The sequence below is a fragment of the Lagenorhynchus albirostris genome, chromosome 17 (assembly GCF_949774975.1).
Source record: "Lagenorhynchus albirostris chromosome 17, mLagAlb1.1, whole genome shotgun sequence".
NCBI classification, from domain to species: Eukaryota; Metazoa; Chordata; class Mammalia; order Artiodactyla; family Delphinidae; genus Lagenorhynchus; species Lagenorhynchus albirostris.
Window position 1 is genome coordinate 14,729,600 of NC_083111.1, and position 18,767 is coordinate 14,748,366.

Below are 18,767 nucleotides of genomic sequence, written 5' to 3' on the forward strand. Positions count from 1 at the left end.
GGGGTGAAATGTGGCACATCTGTAATCACTTTCAAATTGTTTCAGTTTGAGGTCGGATTTATTAACAGTTGGCAAACAGGGCTGCTTGATTTTTTTAATTCGCAATAAGAAAATAATTGAGAAATGTAACAAAAGAGAACTCCAGAGCAACTTTAGATATCTGCTGATAGCACCTCATAAAGTTTTACATAGCACACACGTAAATATTTACATAACTTGAAATACAATCATTTTCCTAAATTTGTGCTCTGAAACTATATGGTTATGGCACTTACTTTAAAATCAACATTCAAGTTTCCTTACTTTTATTTTTTATGGAAATGTTCACTACCCTTCAATTTAAAGTCTAATGTCAAAAAGTTAATTTAAACCTGAGAATAATAATCTAAAGTATTCCTTCTAAGTATATGTATATTTGAAAGTTTTAGATTTAAACACACAGGAGCAGAAGTCATTCTATATTCCTGCCCTGCATGTATCACTGCTGGGAAATGATCAATTTTCTTCTCTGATGTAACAGGCAGTCAGTCATGTCAGAGCAAAGTGAGTGCTAGTCTATGTCCTTCCAGCTGGGTGTTAAGATTCACTAGTACTGGGAATTCCCTGGCAGTCCAGTGGTTAGGACTCTACGGTCTCACTGCCGAGGGCCCAGGTTCGATCCCTGGTTGGGGAACTAAGATCCCACAAGCCACGTGGCACGGCCTAAATAAAATAAAATAAAATAAAATTCACTAATATTAACGCTAAAATTCAAAGTGTAGCCCTACTTTGAATTTCAGTATTGGGAGTTGTCTTTTAGCCAACAGTTAATAACAATTTAATTTTAACTTAATTTATATTTTACCCGCCTGGGGTTGGTCAACAGAAATGTCTACCAAACCTGACAAGCTCTGGGATGACTTCCTGCTTTTGGAACCTTTCCTCCTGACCTGGGAAGGGCAGGTGGTGTCTCAGGACAAGGCTTACCTGTGCAGCATATGTAAAGATATCACAAGCTGAGGTTCGTTAGTAGTCTGAGAACGGATGAGCTTGCTCTTTGTTTGTGCAGCCACGAGAGTGCCGTCGGACAAGGAAAAACGATAGATCTGACTGAATGCCAATCCCTGTCTCAGCACTGCAGGCAAGCAAGGAAGCAGAACGCACGTTTAGAAACAAAATCAGAAGGTGAGGGCCGGACAAGACATAATAACAGTAATAAACTTCGTTAAGTGTATTATTTTCCTACCAGCAGGTTAAACAGAGTTGTAAGTAATATTTCATGACATTATACATTTTTAAAAGCACGTTTATCTTTCATTCAAAGTACCGATAAATTCAATATACTGTTTCTTCCCCCCCCCCCCCTGCAAATGAAGCTTGGACCCTTAAACTACGTTCTTTTAAAAATCTTCAGTATCATGGCAAAACAGAGTGTAAACAATTTATTAGCTCAAAACAAGCTTTACAATGATTTGTCCAAAATGTCAGGAAACAATGCAATGCATAAACATGATACCTCTACAGGGTACAATCTGCCTTTAATTTCTCTTCAAACTAATACAGTAGTAAATGTTACAGTAAAACTTATGCCATTGAATATATTCTCCGAATGTTCATCTTGAAGTTACGTACTGTTTACTCCATTATCTCACACTACTACTCCCCAATTCTGTTTCTCGGTGTGTAAGAAGTATTATTTCTGTGGTCAGGATAACAGGAAGTAAAAGATAAACAATCACAGGAATCCTTTCAGAGAAAAAAAGGCTAAATAGAAAACTGAAATAATAAAAGTACAAATCTTAGTGACATGGAATTGGTTTAATGTCTGGATGAAGAGTCAGGCGTTTCCATTTTCAAGACTAGAGCAGAAAATATAACACTAGGTTAAAATAATTTTCCTTAAAGTTTCAGATTTATCTTTAAAACAACTGTATTTTAAAACTGTCAAATACTGCATATTAAAAAAGAACACTTCAATTCAGAAGACAAGGAGCCATACAGTTTAGTTACCTTCTAAACCACTTTATCTAAACCACTGTAAGAAGACTACCATTTTCTACCACATAATCCTCAGCACAAATTTTGCGGGCTGACTAGTTAGTCCCAAAGCGGCCAAGCACATTCATCATTCCACAAAATTACCACGAGAGACAGAGAGAGAAAGAGAGAGAGAGAGAGAGAGAGAGAGAGACAGACAGACAGACAGACAGACAGACAGACAGACAGTCAGACAGAGGTAGGTGCTGACACACAATGTGGATTCAGATTTTTTGGTAAAATTTCACTTTGAGCAATCTCCCTGACGAGCACCCCTGCAGTTCCAGGTATTTAGGGACATGCAGTATTTAGGTATTACTTTCTGCCACCAACTGCTGCATGATTACTCTGAAGTGGCAGTACTGGAAATGAATTACTGTACATACACGTACCTTGCTTTGTACACTAAGTATGCCACTAAAAGGTGGCATAAATACCATTTTTATAATAGGACCCATATTTCCGATGGCTTATAATTTCAGAATTTTATCCGACCTTGGCTGTGATCCCTCAAGATTCTCCATCTCCATTTGGTCTATAGCAAACACCTCTGCTGAGTAGATTCGTGTCAGCAAGCCCCTGAACGCATTCAGGAAGCTCCTCCACGTAAACAAAGCCTTCCAGCAGATTTGTATTCAATGCAAATGATTACCTTCAATCTGACTTATTTCACACATTTGGATGAAATGTATTTTATACACTGCGGAGTTTCCTTGCAGTGGGTCCCATCTGTTTAAACCTAGCATAGAGCCTAGTACATCTGGGTAAACCCTTTTCTAAGGAATCATGAAGCCACAGGATTGAATGTGGGGCATTGCTACTCAGGGCCCAAGGACACTGAACACGGCTGCTGATGGAGATTTCATATTCTTTGTTACTATTCTTTTTATTTTAAACCAGATCTAGTGAAATGGCAGGTTACTTATTGATTTCTGTCAAATGTAGCATCTTTATTTCCTCTTACTCTTTCCCACTTACAGAAAAATGCTGGAAGACACAAACTGTTGGATTATGTGCTTATTTATTTCTAAGAAATAAGGATGAAGAAGATAAACAGGATGAATAAGATGAGGGAAAAATAAGGGAATGGAGAGAGAGGTCATTTACCATGACTTGTACTTTTTCATAATCAATCTTAAAAGCATAAAGTTTAAACATACAAACACTTGGTAAATGCCAAGGTCATGGATGCACGTTAAACGGAAGATGACCAACTAAAACTTGATTTTCAGTAATGAGTTACAATTTTTTTCTGCAAAAATGCAGACGATTTGCCAAACTGAGTTATAAGGCACAGGGCCCCTGTCCCTCACAGGCAGCGTGGCCCCCACAGAATCCAGGCCCATAACCAAGTGCCCCTGACAGGACATGCAGGGTCCACGAGAGGAGAGTCAGAAGACCAGAAGGAAAACGTGTCTCCCTGGGCTTCCCTGGTGGCGCAGTGGTTGAGAGTCCGCCCGCCGATGCAGGGGACACGGGTTCGTGCCCCGGTCCGGGAAGATCCCACATGCCGCGGAGCGGCTGGGCCCGTGAGCCACAACTACTGAGCCTGCGCGTCCGGAGCCTGTGCTCCGCAACGGGAGAGGCCACAACAGTGAGAGGCCCGTGTACCGGGAAAAAAAAAAAAAAAAAAGTGTCTCCCTCCCCCATGGAGTCCTGCTAAAGAAAAGAATTTTTTCTTTGTTCTCACCAACTTAACAAAAACCCAGAATGTACTTGAGAAAAAGTGATGCTGCAGAAAGAACCATGGGAGCAGCGCGGTGGTGAAGTGATGGCCAGGACGGGCCTCAGATCCAGCTCTGGAGCTGACACTTTAAAAAAAAAAAAAATTTATTTACTTCTTTGGTTGCACTGGGTCTTAGTTGTGGCAGGTGGGCTGCTTAGTTGCGGCCCATGGTCTCCTTAGTTGCAGCACACGGGCTCCTTAGTTGTGGCATGCAAACTCTTAGTTGCGGCATGCATGTGGGATCTAGTTCCCTGACCAGGGATCGAACCCGGGCCCCCTGCATTGGGAGCGTACAGTCTTAACCACTGTGCCACCAGGGAAGTCCCAGGAGCTGACACTTTCTAATCAAAGGCTTCCGAGGCCATGTCACCTGTGTCAGCTCCCCACTAACAGCACAAGAGTCAAACGCCCACTTCCTAGGTGGGCTGTGGCGATCAAGGGGCTCACGGAAAGAGGGGCAACGCCAGGCAAAGGGCAGGTGCTCAAGGAGGGCTGAGTCTTGGGTTCAGTTCCAGGTGTCCTATTAACTAACTGTGCGGCCTCAGACAAGTCATTTCATCTCTTTCGAGAAACATCTGGGCGGTCTTCAGTGGTCATCATCTGGAAGGAGGGCTTGGGATCCCACTGCCGCCTCTAACAGGAATTCACCTGCTCCTGCAAATTTCCTTTCATTCTTATTTCCACAGTGTCCTTACGATTCAGATGGTATTTCTTTTGCTATTAGAGGGGACCTCAGTACGTTGTTTTACACATCTAGAAGCCGTAGCATCAGAGACAATGATCTCTTTCCCTTTCCTTTCATCTGTCTTTGTGAGATTATCATGCCCAGTTCGATTTCCTTCATCACACTCTTAGCCTTACAGGTTCTCCTATTCAATTTCCCTTCAGATGGCGACAATTCTGGGCAAGACGATGCCAAGTACGTATGAACCCAAAGAGTCACCAGATCCAGGTCCCCGGAGGTGGATTCAGGAATCACTGTTTCCGAGAGAGCTCTCATAAAAAAGCAGTAATTTAGCAAGATGAGCTTCAAGAAAAGTACCGCGTAGAGACGGTTACCTTCATGGTGGTGCCTCTTGGCATAAGACACAGACTCCCCTTCGTGCTGCGCGTGGAACTTCTGGATGCACCTCCTCACCAGGTCCTCCCAGCCCGGCTTCATGGCTGCCCGCATGGTGCTGGTGTCCAGGGACGTGATCTTGCCTAGTAAATAACAGCAAGCATTATACCTACGCACTGATCTATTCTTTACAGAAATAAGTACATCTTAAAAAGGGTAAAAATTTGTTTATTTGGAATAGGTAGCACAAGTGCACGGACCAAAAGGGTAGACAGTGAAAAGAAGTGTCCCCCACCCCGCCCCCGTCTCCAGCTCCTCCACGCTTCTGCCCCAGCAGCAGCCACTACTACCAGCTTCTTCATCATTTTCTAGACCCATTCCTTGCATTTACGAACATGGAGGTATTCTAGGATTTCTCTGGCAAGAAAATTTACCTTGGAGATCTTGGCGAGTAGTGAAACTTTCTGATGAGGGAAGAACTGGTCTCTCCTTCATGGGGACTCTTCTGGCCACACAAATCAGGCAGGACTGCAAATCTTCAATCACATACATTGATGGTTATCGTATCACGCTTTTTTAGTGTTTCAGACAAGATCAAATGCATTTCTGACAGCACAACCTCGTAGATCAATAAGGGAGAGAGCGACGAAACACTATGTACCTCCGCTCCTCCCCTGAAGTGGGAAGCAGCCGGGGGCGGATGAGCTCGGGGAGCTGAGGATAAACCACTGAAGCCACACGACACACGTGATAAAAGCACATCCACCACACTAGAGTCCACCACCTGCAACCATGTCCCCAGTGGTGGAAAAGAGTGGAAGCCTTTCTTATTAACTGGCTGATAGTAGCAGCCAGCTGAATGCACAAGGGAAACACACAAATGATGAAAACTAAATGCTGATACTGTCAAGGGCCTGCTCCTCGAGCTCTAGGTTCACCAAGACACAGGAAAACTAGATATATCTGCTACCCAACCATGTCAACGCTCCTACAGTGGCAATATGCAATTTAAAACGAGGTATACAAACAGTGTCTAGACTCAGATTCGGAGAACAAATCCTAGAAAATGCAGTGTGTGCCAAGTTCAGAGTCTGGGCCATGGCTAGGTTCTCACACAGCTCTAAGCATTTATTCCTTACCCCACTTCAACTGTTTTATGTATCTGTGTTCACTTCTGGAGAACAGGGAGGATGTGTTTTATCTTGTAACATGCAGAGCACACTGCAAGCCCTTTCAACTTCAAACATGCTGGGGAAAAGGTCGATTTAAAAAGTCTCTTCATATCTTATGCCGCTGATTTATGATTGTTCACCTTTAAATTCGGGAAAGAAGTTCTTTAAATATATCCAGTAATAGTGAGTATCACAAAAATAAATGTAATCCTTGTCCTCAACATTAATAAAAGCTGAATTTTTGAGCACTTACTATGAGACAGACACCCTTCCAGCTGCTTTATAGGCTCCTGATTCAGTTAATCCTCTTAACAACTCTATGAGGCAGCTACTAGCATTATCTCCATTTAACAGAGGAGAATCCAAAGCACGGAGTTCCAGTAACTTGCCCAACATCACACAAAACTTTGGGGAAGCCAGGATTTGAACGTGAGTGCACCATGCCTCAGAAACCCTACTCTTACGCTACACTGTGGAAACATTCGGAATCAGATTTTAAATGTACGAAGATGTTTAAATAAATATATAGCACAAAATCATAAGTCAGCTCAGCTGTAGAATACAGCTTTAGAATATTATCACAGATGGATATGTTAGCAACACTTACTCTGTTGCATACAGGAGAATAAAATCGCTTGACATTCCATATCTATGTAAAAATTTCATTTTGAAAACTATGTATCATCTGTGACAGCTCTATTAACTTCCTTTCCAATAACATTTAAATTAAAAATTACTTACATATTTTTTTAAAAGAGGATTAAATATCTAGTATTGAATGCCAACCATGGTTCAGGCATGTTCACTTAATCCTTATTACGCTGTGATACTGGAATTGTTGACTTCACTGGTTAAGGGAGTACACGGATGTTCAGAGGTCGAGAAGGCTGCCCAGAGTCAGAGCTGGCAAGCGGCTGATTTAGGGCCTGGCCTGCCTGATTACAAAGCCCACAGTGTTTCCACTGACTGATGGTTCTCGGCTCTTCCCCTTCTGCTACACACGCAGAACGCACTCTTCAGCATTGTCCCACGTCACAGACAGTGACACTCGGCGGTGTGGAGTGGCTTGCTCGGAGGGCGTAGCGGGTGGACACTACACCAGCATCTCTTGAAAGGGAAGAGCCTATGAGCTTACAGTTTGGAACCCTTCTCCCAATCCCCACTCCCGTCTCCATCCTCTCCTGTCCTGGACGCAGCGTCCATAGACAAACCATATGAAATCCATTCATCCCTTGGAAGTGTACGAAAGATGTTATTTGTACCATGTGTGTTTTTCTAGGGTGTGGCTCGGAGCTTGCTGTAGACATTCAGAGGGGCCTAGGATCCCCGAGAGGGTCAACACTAGTGGACGTACGCCAGCAGGGTAGCTACTGGCCACATGGGGCTATTTAAATGAAAACTTAATAAAATAGACAATTTGGTCCCCAACTGCATTATTGATATTTCAAATGCTCAGTAGCCACATGTAACTAGTGGCGGCTGTGTTGGACACTGAAGACACGTAACACTGCCATCATCACAGCAAATTCTACTGGATCGTGCTGTTTTAAAGAGTTCACAATTTTTGTGATAAATTCAATTATTAAGTAGGTGAAAAGAACAAAGAAACTGCCTCTACATTTTTCTTTGTGTGGCCTCTAATTTCAGATTATTAAGTGTGAAAGAAGTAGCACAGGAATACATGATGTAACATATCCCAGAGATGTGGCCCCTACCTTCTCCTTCTTCTTTGATGGACTTTGGTTGAGAGACAGCAAAGCACTGCATAGTTTCATATTTCTGATGTGCTTCCTGGTTTTCATGACCTTCCTCTTCTGAATCAGGTAAAGGTTTTACCAGCATCCGACAATTGAAAGTATGGCTGTTCCGCCTGGGAGGTTCGCCAGACCAAGCTCCCCCGTTCACTAAGCAAAAGGCAAAAGCAACCCGACAGTGTAAAGAAACTAGCGTCAGACTGGCTTCTACCTAATTATCAGAACGATGTAGGAAACATATGGTTATCTTACTTTCATATAGTGCTTATACTTTTCTAAGTAATTTCAAAATCTAAAGGGGAAAAATTATTGGGTTAATTCTTGGGAATTTCAAATGTCTTTTACACACTTCTTACTCTTCACCATGACTCTTCCCCTTCAAGTGCAGGCCCTGATTACTGACCAGCCCCCTCTTACCCATCTAACCAGATCTTTCATGTTGCCCAGCACAAGCCTCCCTGCCATCACCTTCCATACCCAGTCCCACATGGATATCTTTGCACCTGCTACCCTGTCTAAAAGGTCAGGCTGCCTCTATGTCTCCCATCCACATGTACTCCTGCTCTAAGGCTGAGATCCTTTAGGTACTTAACCAACTGCTCTAGGCATCCCACACTGCCTCTTCTTACTGACCTTTCTTTCCTAAAACTTAACTGAAATTTTACTGTATATTCTGTAACTTGGCTGTAGTTTTTTTCTTTTTTTGCTTCATGCATATTTCTTCATAAGACGGAGATGATCTTGAGGATACACTGCTAATGTCATTTATTTCTTTTCAATGAAATACTACTTCAAATGTCTTCTATTTTAGTATCAATACTTAGAAACATATATATTAATTCAAGAAAAAGATGAAAGAGAAGAAAGCCCTCTTTTTTGGGGGGGGGGAGATGCATTAGAGAAATCAAAGAGAGAAATAAAATAATGACTGATTTTGAGAATTTAAGGGTGTTTACAGATCACCAGATCAGCTTCCTCATCTACAGGCGAGAAAACTGATGTGCTAAGAAATATTCAGCTTCTAGAAGAGCTGGAGTCAGAACTGACCCTACTTCTCACTTTGGTGCCCTTTTCATTACTGTCGCTTGTGTTTTACCTAAAAGATATTAGAAAAATAATAAAAATAAAAATAAAAGATATTAGGACCAGCAGGATGATGAAAGAGGGGAATCAGAAAAAAGGGCCAGTCATAAGACAAGCAAATGCACTCTCAAAAAGTCACTAGTTAGAAAACGCTTAAAAGGACACCTAGGTGAACACAATGCTAACCCCACAAGCACTGGGCTGTAGAGGCAGAAAGAAGGAAACAAACCCTAGAGAGAAAAAGGAAATATCAGGTGAACTACAGGAGACTGTTTTACAAGGAGGAACCATAGCTAGCTTTATACAGACATTTGAGAAGTGTATTTTACCATCAGCATTCTTAAAAGCTTATTTACATAATGAAGACCACATAGAGTAATCAAAGAAAAAAGTTCTTATTAACTCAGGTTAATACGTAATTTGAAAGTATAAAAAAGTACAATATAAAGTAAGGCAAAGAGCTCTTTAGACAAGTGAATTAATAATACTGAACTAATAAGTATAGGTCTTCTGAGGAAGTCATAAAATTACTGAAGAGATTTGAAAATACTAGTTACTTGAAATAAGACATCCCATTTTCTTGTTCGTTTACTAGAGAATATAATGGAAGGACCTCACACGAGTAGTCATAGACTTCGTATTACTGTTGCAGTCACTTTGAACAGAGGGTTGTGCTATTAAAGAAAAGCTAGCCACAATGAAATGTGAAAGGACCTTTTCCTATTTACCGTGGTAACAATGAGACCAGCTAGCATAAACAGTTTTAAGAAAAGGAACAGAAATACTTGCTAACTCAGGACTTGACCTTATTCTCTACTAAAATATGCACTTCTTTTTACCCATGGAGACGTTCTCAGCATCATCAGCTTAAGTGAGAATATAGAAAAAGAGCCACCTAGTAAGTGGGAACAGCGATGCCCCAGAGCAGCCACGGAGGGGGGCCCGTGCTGTGAATCACCTGCTTTAAAGTACGGCCCTTCGGAACCACGGACACTCTCGGATAGCATCTCCAGGTCGAGATGAGGAAGACAGGAAGGGGAAGCAGGGAGCGGTGTGGAGGGGCGGTGCGAGGGGGTGCCTTGCCACCCGCAGAGCCACTGGGGAGTCTGTGAAGCCCCAGAGCCCATTTCGGGCTCCCAGGCTGGGAGCATTCGAACCTCCACACGCCACTTGTTCCTCAGCATTTTATTTTTAGAACGTCGTATACACCCACATCATACCCTTCACCAGCAGGACTCAAAATAAACTGAATCTCAAGCTCCTCGTGACCTTCTGCGTCTTAGGTTGTCACGGAAGAAAAGGACAAAGCAGAGCCTAAGGGCACTGGATTGGGCGGGAGGCGATCGGCAGCTTCTTAAAAAACAACCAAATAAATCCCATGAAAACAGTTGCCATGTGCCTACTCTCCATCCGCATTATTTTTACTTACTTGAAATACAGGGTCAAAACGATCATTCATTCAAGACCAGTATCTACAGATGTCCTTTTCTGCCTGACCTCGAAGCTTACACAGTTAACACAAGCATCTCTAAAAAATTACCCAGTTACTCTTATCCCCAGCGGACAGAATACAGTTCTGTTTTCTGCCCTCTAGCCAAGACACTGTGCATGTGGGCAGGGGCTGAGGAGAGACCCAGAAGACACTCATTTACCTATGGACTTTGGCAGCAGGTTTTTGACGAATTCAGTGTGGTCCCCAACATGCAGGATGCTATATACGCTTTTGTTCATCAGCTCTTCCTGGTTATACCTTAGGTACTGTGTCACATTCTCTGAAACAAACACAACGTTGCCTTCCAGGTTCACTACAAAGAAGAACCCATCAAGGGCCTAAGGGAAGAGGCACAAATTGTGTTAGAAAGGAGGCAGCATAAAATCACATCCGACTGCTAGGAAGGGAGTGGCCCCTTTAAGGGAGACATAATTCACGTGTGGGGAGAAGAGTGATCTCTCTTGCTCCACTCCTATCATTCAGAAACAACTAACACATTTTCTCTTGCTGAAATGAGTCCATCTTAGTAAGTGGGAGAGAGCCTACATCAGGGTTTCTTGTCACAAACTAAATGACAAACACTCACTTTGTTAATTAATCAGGAGATAACTTCTGCCACGTAAAAGTATACAGGCATTTATCTGCATTTTCCAAATGAGACTGATGTACTACTCCATAGGGCCGAGAACTACTTTTCTGCTAGTGATCCAATACAGAGTCATTTTTTTGTACAGTTCCTCATGGAATACAATCGGAAGGAGAGGTCATTGATAATTTTCCCTCAGTTTAAGGATAAACGCCAAGGAAAAAAATCAAAATTTTACTACCTTTAAAGCTTCCAAGGCTTAAGCAAAAACAATCGAAGGTGATCTGAGACCTTTTAAGGAACGCCAATCCTTTATTGTTTGGTGTAAATGGGGAAAGGGTCTGGGAGGTGTGTGTCTGATGTGACAAACTCGTCTTCCCGGGGACCTCAGGCTGAGATACAGCCGGCACTGCCCCGAGACTACACAGGGCCTTGAGGTTTAGGTTTCTAACAGTGAGGACTGGAAAGTTAACTAATCACGCCTGGCTCTATTACTTGTTCTCCAAGTTGTCAAGATGCAGGCTCCTAAATCACCCAGATAGCAGTAGCACTTTTCCTGTGATGGGTGCATAGCTCACTTTGCTGTCATTCCAAAACAGATTAGGGAAGGAGATGAAGGACCTAGGATCATTTCAGGAAATAAAGAGGATAATAATAGATACAGACGCGTTTACTGAGTCTTAAACACACAGTGTCGCTTTAATATTTACAATTCTGGAAGGAATGTTTTCCCTTTTCCAATTCACAGAGGAGGAAAAAAACTGAGACTCAAAGAGGTTAAGGGATTCGCCCAAGCTCTTGCAACTAGTCAGCTGGGTTGCAAATCCAGGTGGATGTGACTCCAAAGCCCATGCTTTCAACTACCACTCAGCACAGTGTTCTCCAGTATTTACCCAGCCCATCTTCCTATCATGGTCGCCTGGGTGATGCAAAGGCCAGGAGCTCAGTGAGTTTCTCTCGGTTCCTCCTCCTTTTTCTTTTTGATCCTCACTTGTCAGAGCTGTTTCATGGATCAGGGGAGTGATCAGGACCAGAAGAGGCTTGTTGCTGATCAGGCAGTGCTTGGACCAGGACCACGTGGACCACACAGTGCATGCCAGTTTCTTCATGCTGTGTATTTACTACTATTTTCACACGAATGTTACATGGGCACACCAGTATAATGAAGTGTATGAATGGGACATAAAGCGTTTACTTTTCCTCTAGTTTGTTTTTTCCTTAAGTTATTATTTAGCAGGCTCCTATTTTGTGAGCTTTCTTTGAATATATTCCATCTTTAATTCTATTTTCATGACAAAACTAAGCGCTCTCTCAAATTAGAACTGACCATAAGGCACCAATGAAAAGCTCTTAAAAATATATATTTAAAAAAAACACCATGTGGTTTTAAGTTTTTCTTAAATGTTCAGTCAGGTTTTCCCAATGGTATAAACAATATGCAGGGCAAAGCAAGACTACGTGTAAACAGCCTTCCACGATAGGTTGGCATCAACTGTTGGAAACCTTGTGTGTGTGTGTGCGTGTGTGAGTGTGTGTATGAACCGGTGTGTGTGTGTGTGTGTGTGTGTGTGTGTGTGTGTGTGTAGGACAGGAAGTCAGTTGATTAGTTATATACCAAATGTCCTTTTAAACTCACTGCTTAAATACACATTCAACAGGGATTGTCATAATTATATTACCTACTGTTCACTTTTGGAAGTGCATGTAGTTTCCTGCTGCTTTGTACCATGCTAAAAAGACTGACTGTGGCATAATATAACCGAAAGATGAGATTCTTTCATCTTATAAAACTGTTTGTTTTTTTAAAGCTCACTATGATATGCTCTGATGAAAAAAGCTGACATTTGGTTTTGTTGCCTAGCAACCACTATGCCATGATGTAAGCGTGAGTGTGCATCTATGCCTAGAACGGCTCAACGAGAACAAGTTTTCTCCGTTTAGATTATTACATGCAAACAGGGATAAAGATGCAAATTCAAACCTTAAGTCTCTAGATTCAAAGTGTTACCTCTCACACACTTAGCACTGAAGTCCTGCTGAACAGGTGCTTGGCTCAATGCACTGAATTCTCAGAAGACTATTTTGAAACAGTGAAAATGTGGATTTATTTGATCTTACGAGATAAGGTCCACTGATATCTAGCAATCTGATTTCTGCAATTAGTGAACTTACTCTCAAAAGGCTTGAGTCATAGCCTTGTAGTTACTGCAAGCATTTCTTTTTAGAAGCCTCAAAAATCTTCCCAAGAGTTTCCACCCTACTTTAATTTTCCCCCATATAAGGAATAAGCACAGATATATGGGCATTTCCTAATGGTAAAAATTTAGATTACCATCATTTCCAAATGAATTTTGTTTCTAGTTCCTTCATCTAATTCTAAATAAACAGTCCACCTAGTTAAGAGTTTTCTCATCTGCTTCTAAGAACCAAGTGGGAAGTAGCACTCTCTGGCCTTCCACTGCCTTGTGAATTCTGGAAAATCAGGTTAAGTGTGTTTTTGCTTTTTCTCTAAAAATTGTTGTTAAATGTTTTCAAGCCAGTGATAGAAGAGATATACGCAGGGCCAATGTGGGGTCATTTAAAGTCTTTTGGCCAGCAAGGTCCGACCCAAGGAATGAATTCTGTCATTTCTAAATATAAAGACCGGGTCAGACAAGCTTTACATTTCTTCTGTGTCCCCCCACCCTCCTCCGATTATATGGCAGATTTTCACAGAATTAGATTTTCTAAAAATAAAAATCATCTTATGCACCAACCGAAAAAAAAGGGGCAATTATTGGTTATCTCTGCTTTAAAAATCCTAATTTCTTATATACGTGCAGCTGCTGCAAGTTAAGTGCTTCTACAGTGGCAATGCTGCAGAGCTTCTGGCCATGTGGTAATTTTCAATCTCATCATATCATCAGCACAGTAAATTATCCTGAGAACTGACATAATTTATGTCTCAGGGCTCCTCTGCTTCTTGTTATATATTCACTGACATTTTTTCCCTGATCTTACCGTAGCCTACATCTTAAATTTTAATTCTGGAAGAGGTACAACAAGGGACTTGGTGTTTAATACTGTACCGGTTAGTAAAATAAGAAAGCGGGACTTTACAAATTCTAGATAGTAGTCCGGTCATAAAACTTCCTAAAGTTGATAAAGAAAAGGCAGTTACGACAAACCATTACACTTAGGAGTTCTGCCTATTCCTTCAATTTCTGTCTTTATGAAATCAATAAACTAGTTGAAGTAACATAAATAAAAAGCGTAAAGCTTTTTAAAAAAATCTTTGGCTGCACCATGGGGCACGCGGGACCTTAGTTCCCTGACCAGGGATGGAACCTGTGCCCCCTGCAGTGGAAGCACAGAGTCTTCACCAGTGGACTGCCGGGGAAGTCCCGAGTAAACCTCCTTTTAGTCCTCAAACTTTAACCTGTATATATAGGCATATGTACATGCATATATGAAAATCTAAGAATTCTGGGAACGTTTCAAACCACAACAGTATCACAGAATTTAACAGGACTTGTGAACACGGTTTTCCAAAATGAATGCTCAACTGACAGTTAAAGTTGGTCAAATTTGTATTCTAATCCACTTGATTTAATTCTGTTTTATCAATTTGAAACATATATAAGCTGGAATCTGGAGTAAAATCTAGATACATAGTATTAATAGTAAGCTCAAGAGGTCAGCAGTACTTCAACTTTAAGATTGAAAATTAAGTGTGGATTCTCCTTAAATTACATTCACTTGAAAATTAAATGGGATAATGGATAAACAACATTGTAAAATACAGAACCAAAATGAGGGTGCACTACCTCAAGCATCATAGGCCCTAGTGCATCCTTGTCGATGACACCCTGCCCGGTAGATGACACGTCTGACTTCTGCACTTCATCTATGTTGGCGGCTGCTGCTTTCTCTGCAACAAACACAAGCGTGAATTCAACGGCAGTGCTATTTCAAGGACAGAGTGACACAGAAACATTTTTATTGTAATGATTTCAAAAATCTCCAGTGGGATCAGAGCCAGCTATAAAAAAGTTAGAGTACATCCCCACCACCACTGCACAGGAGAAACTGCTGGAAGCCGGAGCCGGAACATTAACTTTTCCCCTCCAGAACCTGTGGCTCAGCCCCTTTCATGCTGCCGATAAAATGAGTTTAGGGGTTTCATGCCAGTCCCTGACAAGCATTTTTTTCTAGATTGCAAAACTGCGCTATACTGCAGCACAATTAGTGCCGCCTGCAGAGATTCCCCGAGCTGGGATGACCCGGGGCCTGTTGTTCAGGCTTCGGGAAAGAAAGCAAAGATGCATTTGAAGAAGGAATAAAAACGCGTCCTGACCACTGTGGCTCTTCCCACATGACACTCCCCTGGCTCTTGTACTGTCCCACCTCTTGTCGCCTTCACATTTAAAGTAAGCAGAAAGACTGGCCCCTGTCTGGTGGAAGGTGCTTGACGAGGTAAGGCAGAGAGAGCGGCACCCTATCAAGCACTCGGAGAATTTCAACGGATGCCCTTCTACCTAGTCCAGAGGTGTGGACTAAAATGTCTCCCCACGAGGCCTGGGAAGACATTCCATCATGGAAAAGTCTCACGGAGGAAACAGGTGCACAGTCATCAATATATATATGCAAACGGGTTATTTCAAGAACACCAAGGAAAGTTTAAGGCACAACAGATACATCCCAACAACTTGCTAGGAAATGACACAAAACAATGTGTCAGTTATTTGTCCTGAATAAATTATATCCTTGTTTACACTGCATGTTATCATTGTAATTAAATGCAAGTGAAGAAAACTGTAAATCAATTTAGTACTCAGAGTCAACTTGCTTTCATGAACTTAGTAGACTCGGCTTCCTTTTTTTCATAACAGAAGATTTTACACAGTATTTTGAAAACCTGTAACGTTTAATTTGTACCTGGGAACCTAGAAAGTAGTTAGGAATTACACAGGCCCTCCAAATCTTGCCGCTCTCTGATGGAAAACGTCCACATGCATATTTATCAGTGGAAAAGGGAAGAAGGCCTGTGTAGTTCAAGTCTAAGCTCAGCCACTTAGTACAAGTCAGAGCATGTCATTTCAACTTTTTAAGGCCTTAGTACCTGCCTTCTCGCATCACGGCCTGTGACAGGAGTAAATGGGATGATGTGTAAAACACACTTTAAAAACCAGAAAGGAGGGCTTCCCTGGTGGCGCAGTGGTTGAGAGTCCGCCTGCCAATGCAGGGGACACGGGTTTGTGCCCCGGTCCGGGAAGATCCCACATGCCGCGGAGCGGCTGGGCCCGTGAGCCATGGCCGCTGAGCCTGCGCGTCCAGAGCCTGTGCTCCGCAACGGGAGAGGCCGCAACAGTGAGAGGCCCGCGTACCACAAAAAAAAAAAAAAAAAAAAAAAAAAAAACCAGAAAGGAGTTTACAGATGTAACTTACTACTAGCATAGCTGTCTTTTTCAAAAAATCTTTTTTTAATTTTTAAAATTCATTTTTATTTAAAAATATTTTTTATTTATTTATTCAGCTGCTCTGGGTCTTAGCTGCAGCATGCGGGATCTTCGTTGTGGCATGCGGGATCTAGTTCCCTGACCAGGGATCGAACCTGGGCCCCCTGCATTGGGCGCGCGAAGTCTTAACTGCTGGACCACCAGGGAAGTCCCCCTATCTGTCTGTTTTTTTTTAAATTGGAGTATAGTTGCTTTACAATGTTGTGTTAGTTTCTGCTGTACAGCAAAGTGAATCCGCTGTAAGTATACATATATCCCCTCTTTTTTGGATTTCCTTCCCTTTTAGGTCACCACAGAGCACTGAGTAGAGTTCCCTGCGCTATGCAGTACATTCTCATTAGCTATCTATTTTATGCATAGTAGTGTATATATGTCATTTATTAGCTCTCCCTTACTTAGTTCCAAGTGCAGAATTTAGAAGCAGAGAGTATCTGTTTTCTCAAAGACTCTGCGACGTTCCTGATTCTCCTGCTTAGATCTGAAGAATTGTGACCAGCTATAAATAGAGATATAACTCGTCTGATAGCCTTTATAACTCGGCACGCGAGGATCTGTTAGGCCTCACTTCATTTCTTTCCTTGCTGCCCTCCCTAGCTCTTGACTGTAGGTCCCTTACCTTATCTGCTGGCTTGGTCTCAGCCCAGTTCCCCAGCCAGTCTTAACTGAGGCAGGCAGCACCTCAGGTTCTTCAGACAATTACTGCACATGTTCTCCCCATCCTCTCCCCCCGCCCCATCTTCCCAGAATCTTTCTCACCATCAAGTAAACGCACGTGGGGCAGACTCCCACGCCCCGACCCCCGCTTCTGCTAGTCACTCTGTAAGGCTGTAGATTTCAGTGTCTGCTCACTTTCCCACACGAGTCCGGGGACAGGACCGGCACCATCAGCTGCTGCTTCATCTACTCTGCCTCTAGTTTAACAGCCCTGCACTGTCGGGGGTCTGGGCAGGCTTCAGGCCTAAGGATCCCTGAGTTTCCTTAATACTGAATCTTAATACCCATGTAACAGATATTATAAAGGTACACGGTCCTACTGCATTCTCATTTACTCACTCTTTGTCTGCGGTGGTGTGGCATTCGGGGTGTAGGAACCATGTGCTAACACCCTGCAGTCTGAGTAATTCTCAGCCTTTCCTTGGCCTCCCAACCATTCACAGGGGCATCGTGCTCCCATCAGCATCTTCGGTGGCAGCAGTGACCCTCAAAGCGGGATGGTGTGCCTGAGAAGACCTCCCCAGGGAAGGTCTATCAGATCTGCAGATTGAGAGGCCTTCTTCGCACAAGATTCTGCTACATCTTCTTGGAAGGTATCATTTCTCCTCCCCTCCTGCGGTGAGAACCCCAGCCCAGGAAATAGTACACTATCCCCACCAGGAGTAGCCTTGGTGTATCCTCAGTGGCCAGCACCATCCCTACGTCACGGTAGGTTTTCACTGAATATCTGGTTGCTGACTGATGAGACCAGACCCACTGCTGGCACTGGCCCCCGGGAATGCAGGGGCAACTAGAATCCATGGCGGTGGGGAAAGGGACTGATTTTCCCCTTCAGGCCCACTGGCCTTCCAGGTGCAGGGGTCAGCAATATGGGGAAAGGGTCTCCTGAGGAGAACTGGGCTTAAATGATGAATCATCTTGTCTTGCCTCAGTCATTAACTTTCAAGGCATCTCATATTCTTGCAGGCTCCCAGGTCCTTCCAATCCTTCCACTGTTACAACAGGTGGTGTTATTCTTCTTAAAGAAAGGACTGGGACTTCCCTGGTGGCACAGTGTTTAAGGATCCGCCTGCCAATGCAGGGGACACGGGTTCGAGCCCTGGTCCGGGAAGATCCCACATGCCGCGGAGCAACTAAGCCCGTGCGCCACAACTACTGAAGCCTGCGTGCCTAGAGCCCATGCTCCGCAACAAAGACAAGCCACTGCAATGAGAAGCCCGCGCACCGCAACGAAGAGTAGCCTCCACTCGCTGCAACTACAGAAAGTCCGCACGCAGCAACAAAGACCCAATGCGGCCAAAAATAAATAAAATTTTTAAAAAAGAACGGACTTAATTTAGATTAAGGTGAGGCAGAGTGAGATAGGAGGCAAAAGCTAATCACAAAGGCAGCCCCATACCTATCACTGATCACCGGAAAACATTAGGCTATTTGTCATATGAGATTCTGATATCACAATAGTAATAAATGATGGTTTTCTGTGGCATCTATATTAATGCCTCATTTTATGGCAAAATAAATACAAAATAACAATGTTTGTGTAACCCATTTCTGAGTCCTTTCTTAAAAAAAATTAAAGTATAGTTGATTTACAATATTACATCACTTTCAGGTGTACAACAGTGATTCAATATTTTTATAGATTACACTCCACTTAAAGTTATTA

General features: G+C 42.7%; 1 protein-coding gene across 2 annotated transcripts in view; it reads right to left on the bottom strand.

Annotated features, from left to right (window-relative positions):
- NCOA2 (nuclear receptor coactivator 2) overlaps positions 1–18,767 on the bottom strand; it is a 273,589-nt gene that overhangs the window by 46,377 nt on the left and 208,445 nt on the right. For both annotated transcript variants that reach the window (XM_060128302.1, XM_060128301.1), the window contains 6 exons: positions 14,696–14,799; positions 10,464–10,641; positions 7,690–7,878; positions 5,237–5,338; positions 4,802–4,945; positions 967–1,114 (listed from right to left, as the gene is read on the bottom strand). In XM_060128302.1, coding sequence (XP_059984285.1) covers positions 967–1,114; positions 4,802–4,945; positions 5,237–5,338; positions 7,690–7,878; positions 10,464–10,641; positions 14,696–14,799 — 865 coding nt within the window. The remainder of the gene's footprint in view (positions 1–966; positions 1,115–4,801; positions 4,946–5,236; positions 5,339–7,689; positions 7,879–10,463; positions 10,642–14,695; positions 14,800–18,767) is intronic.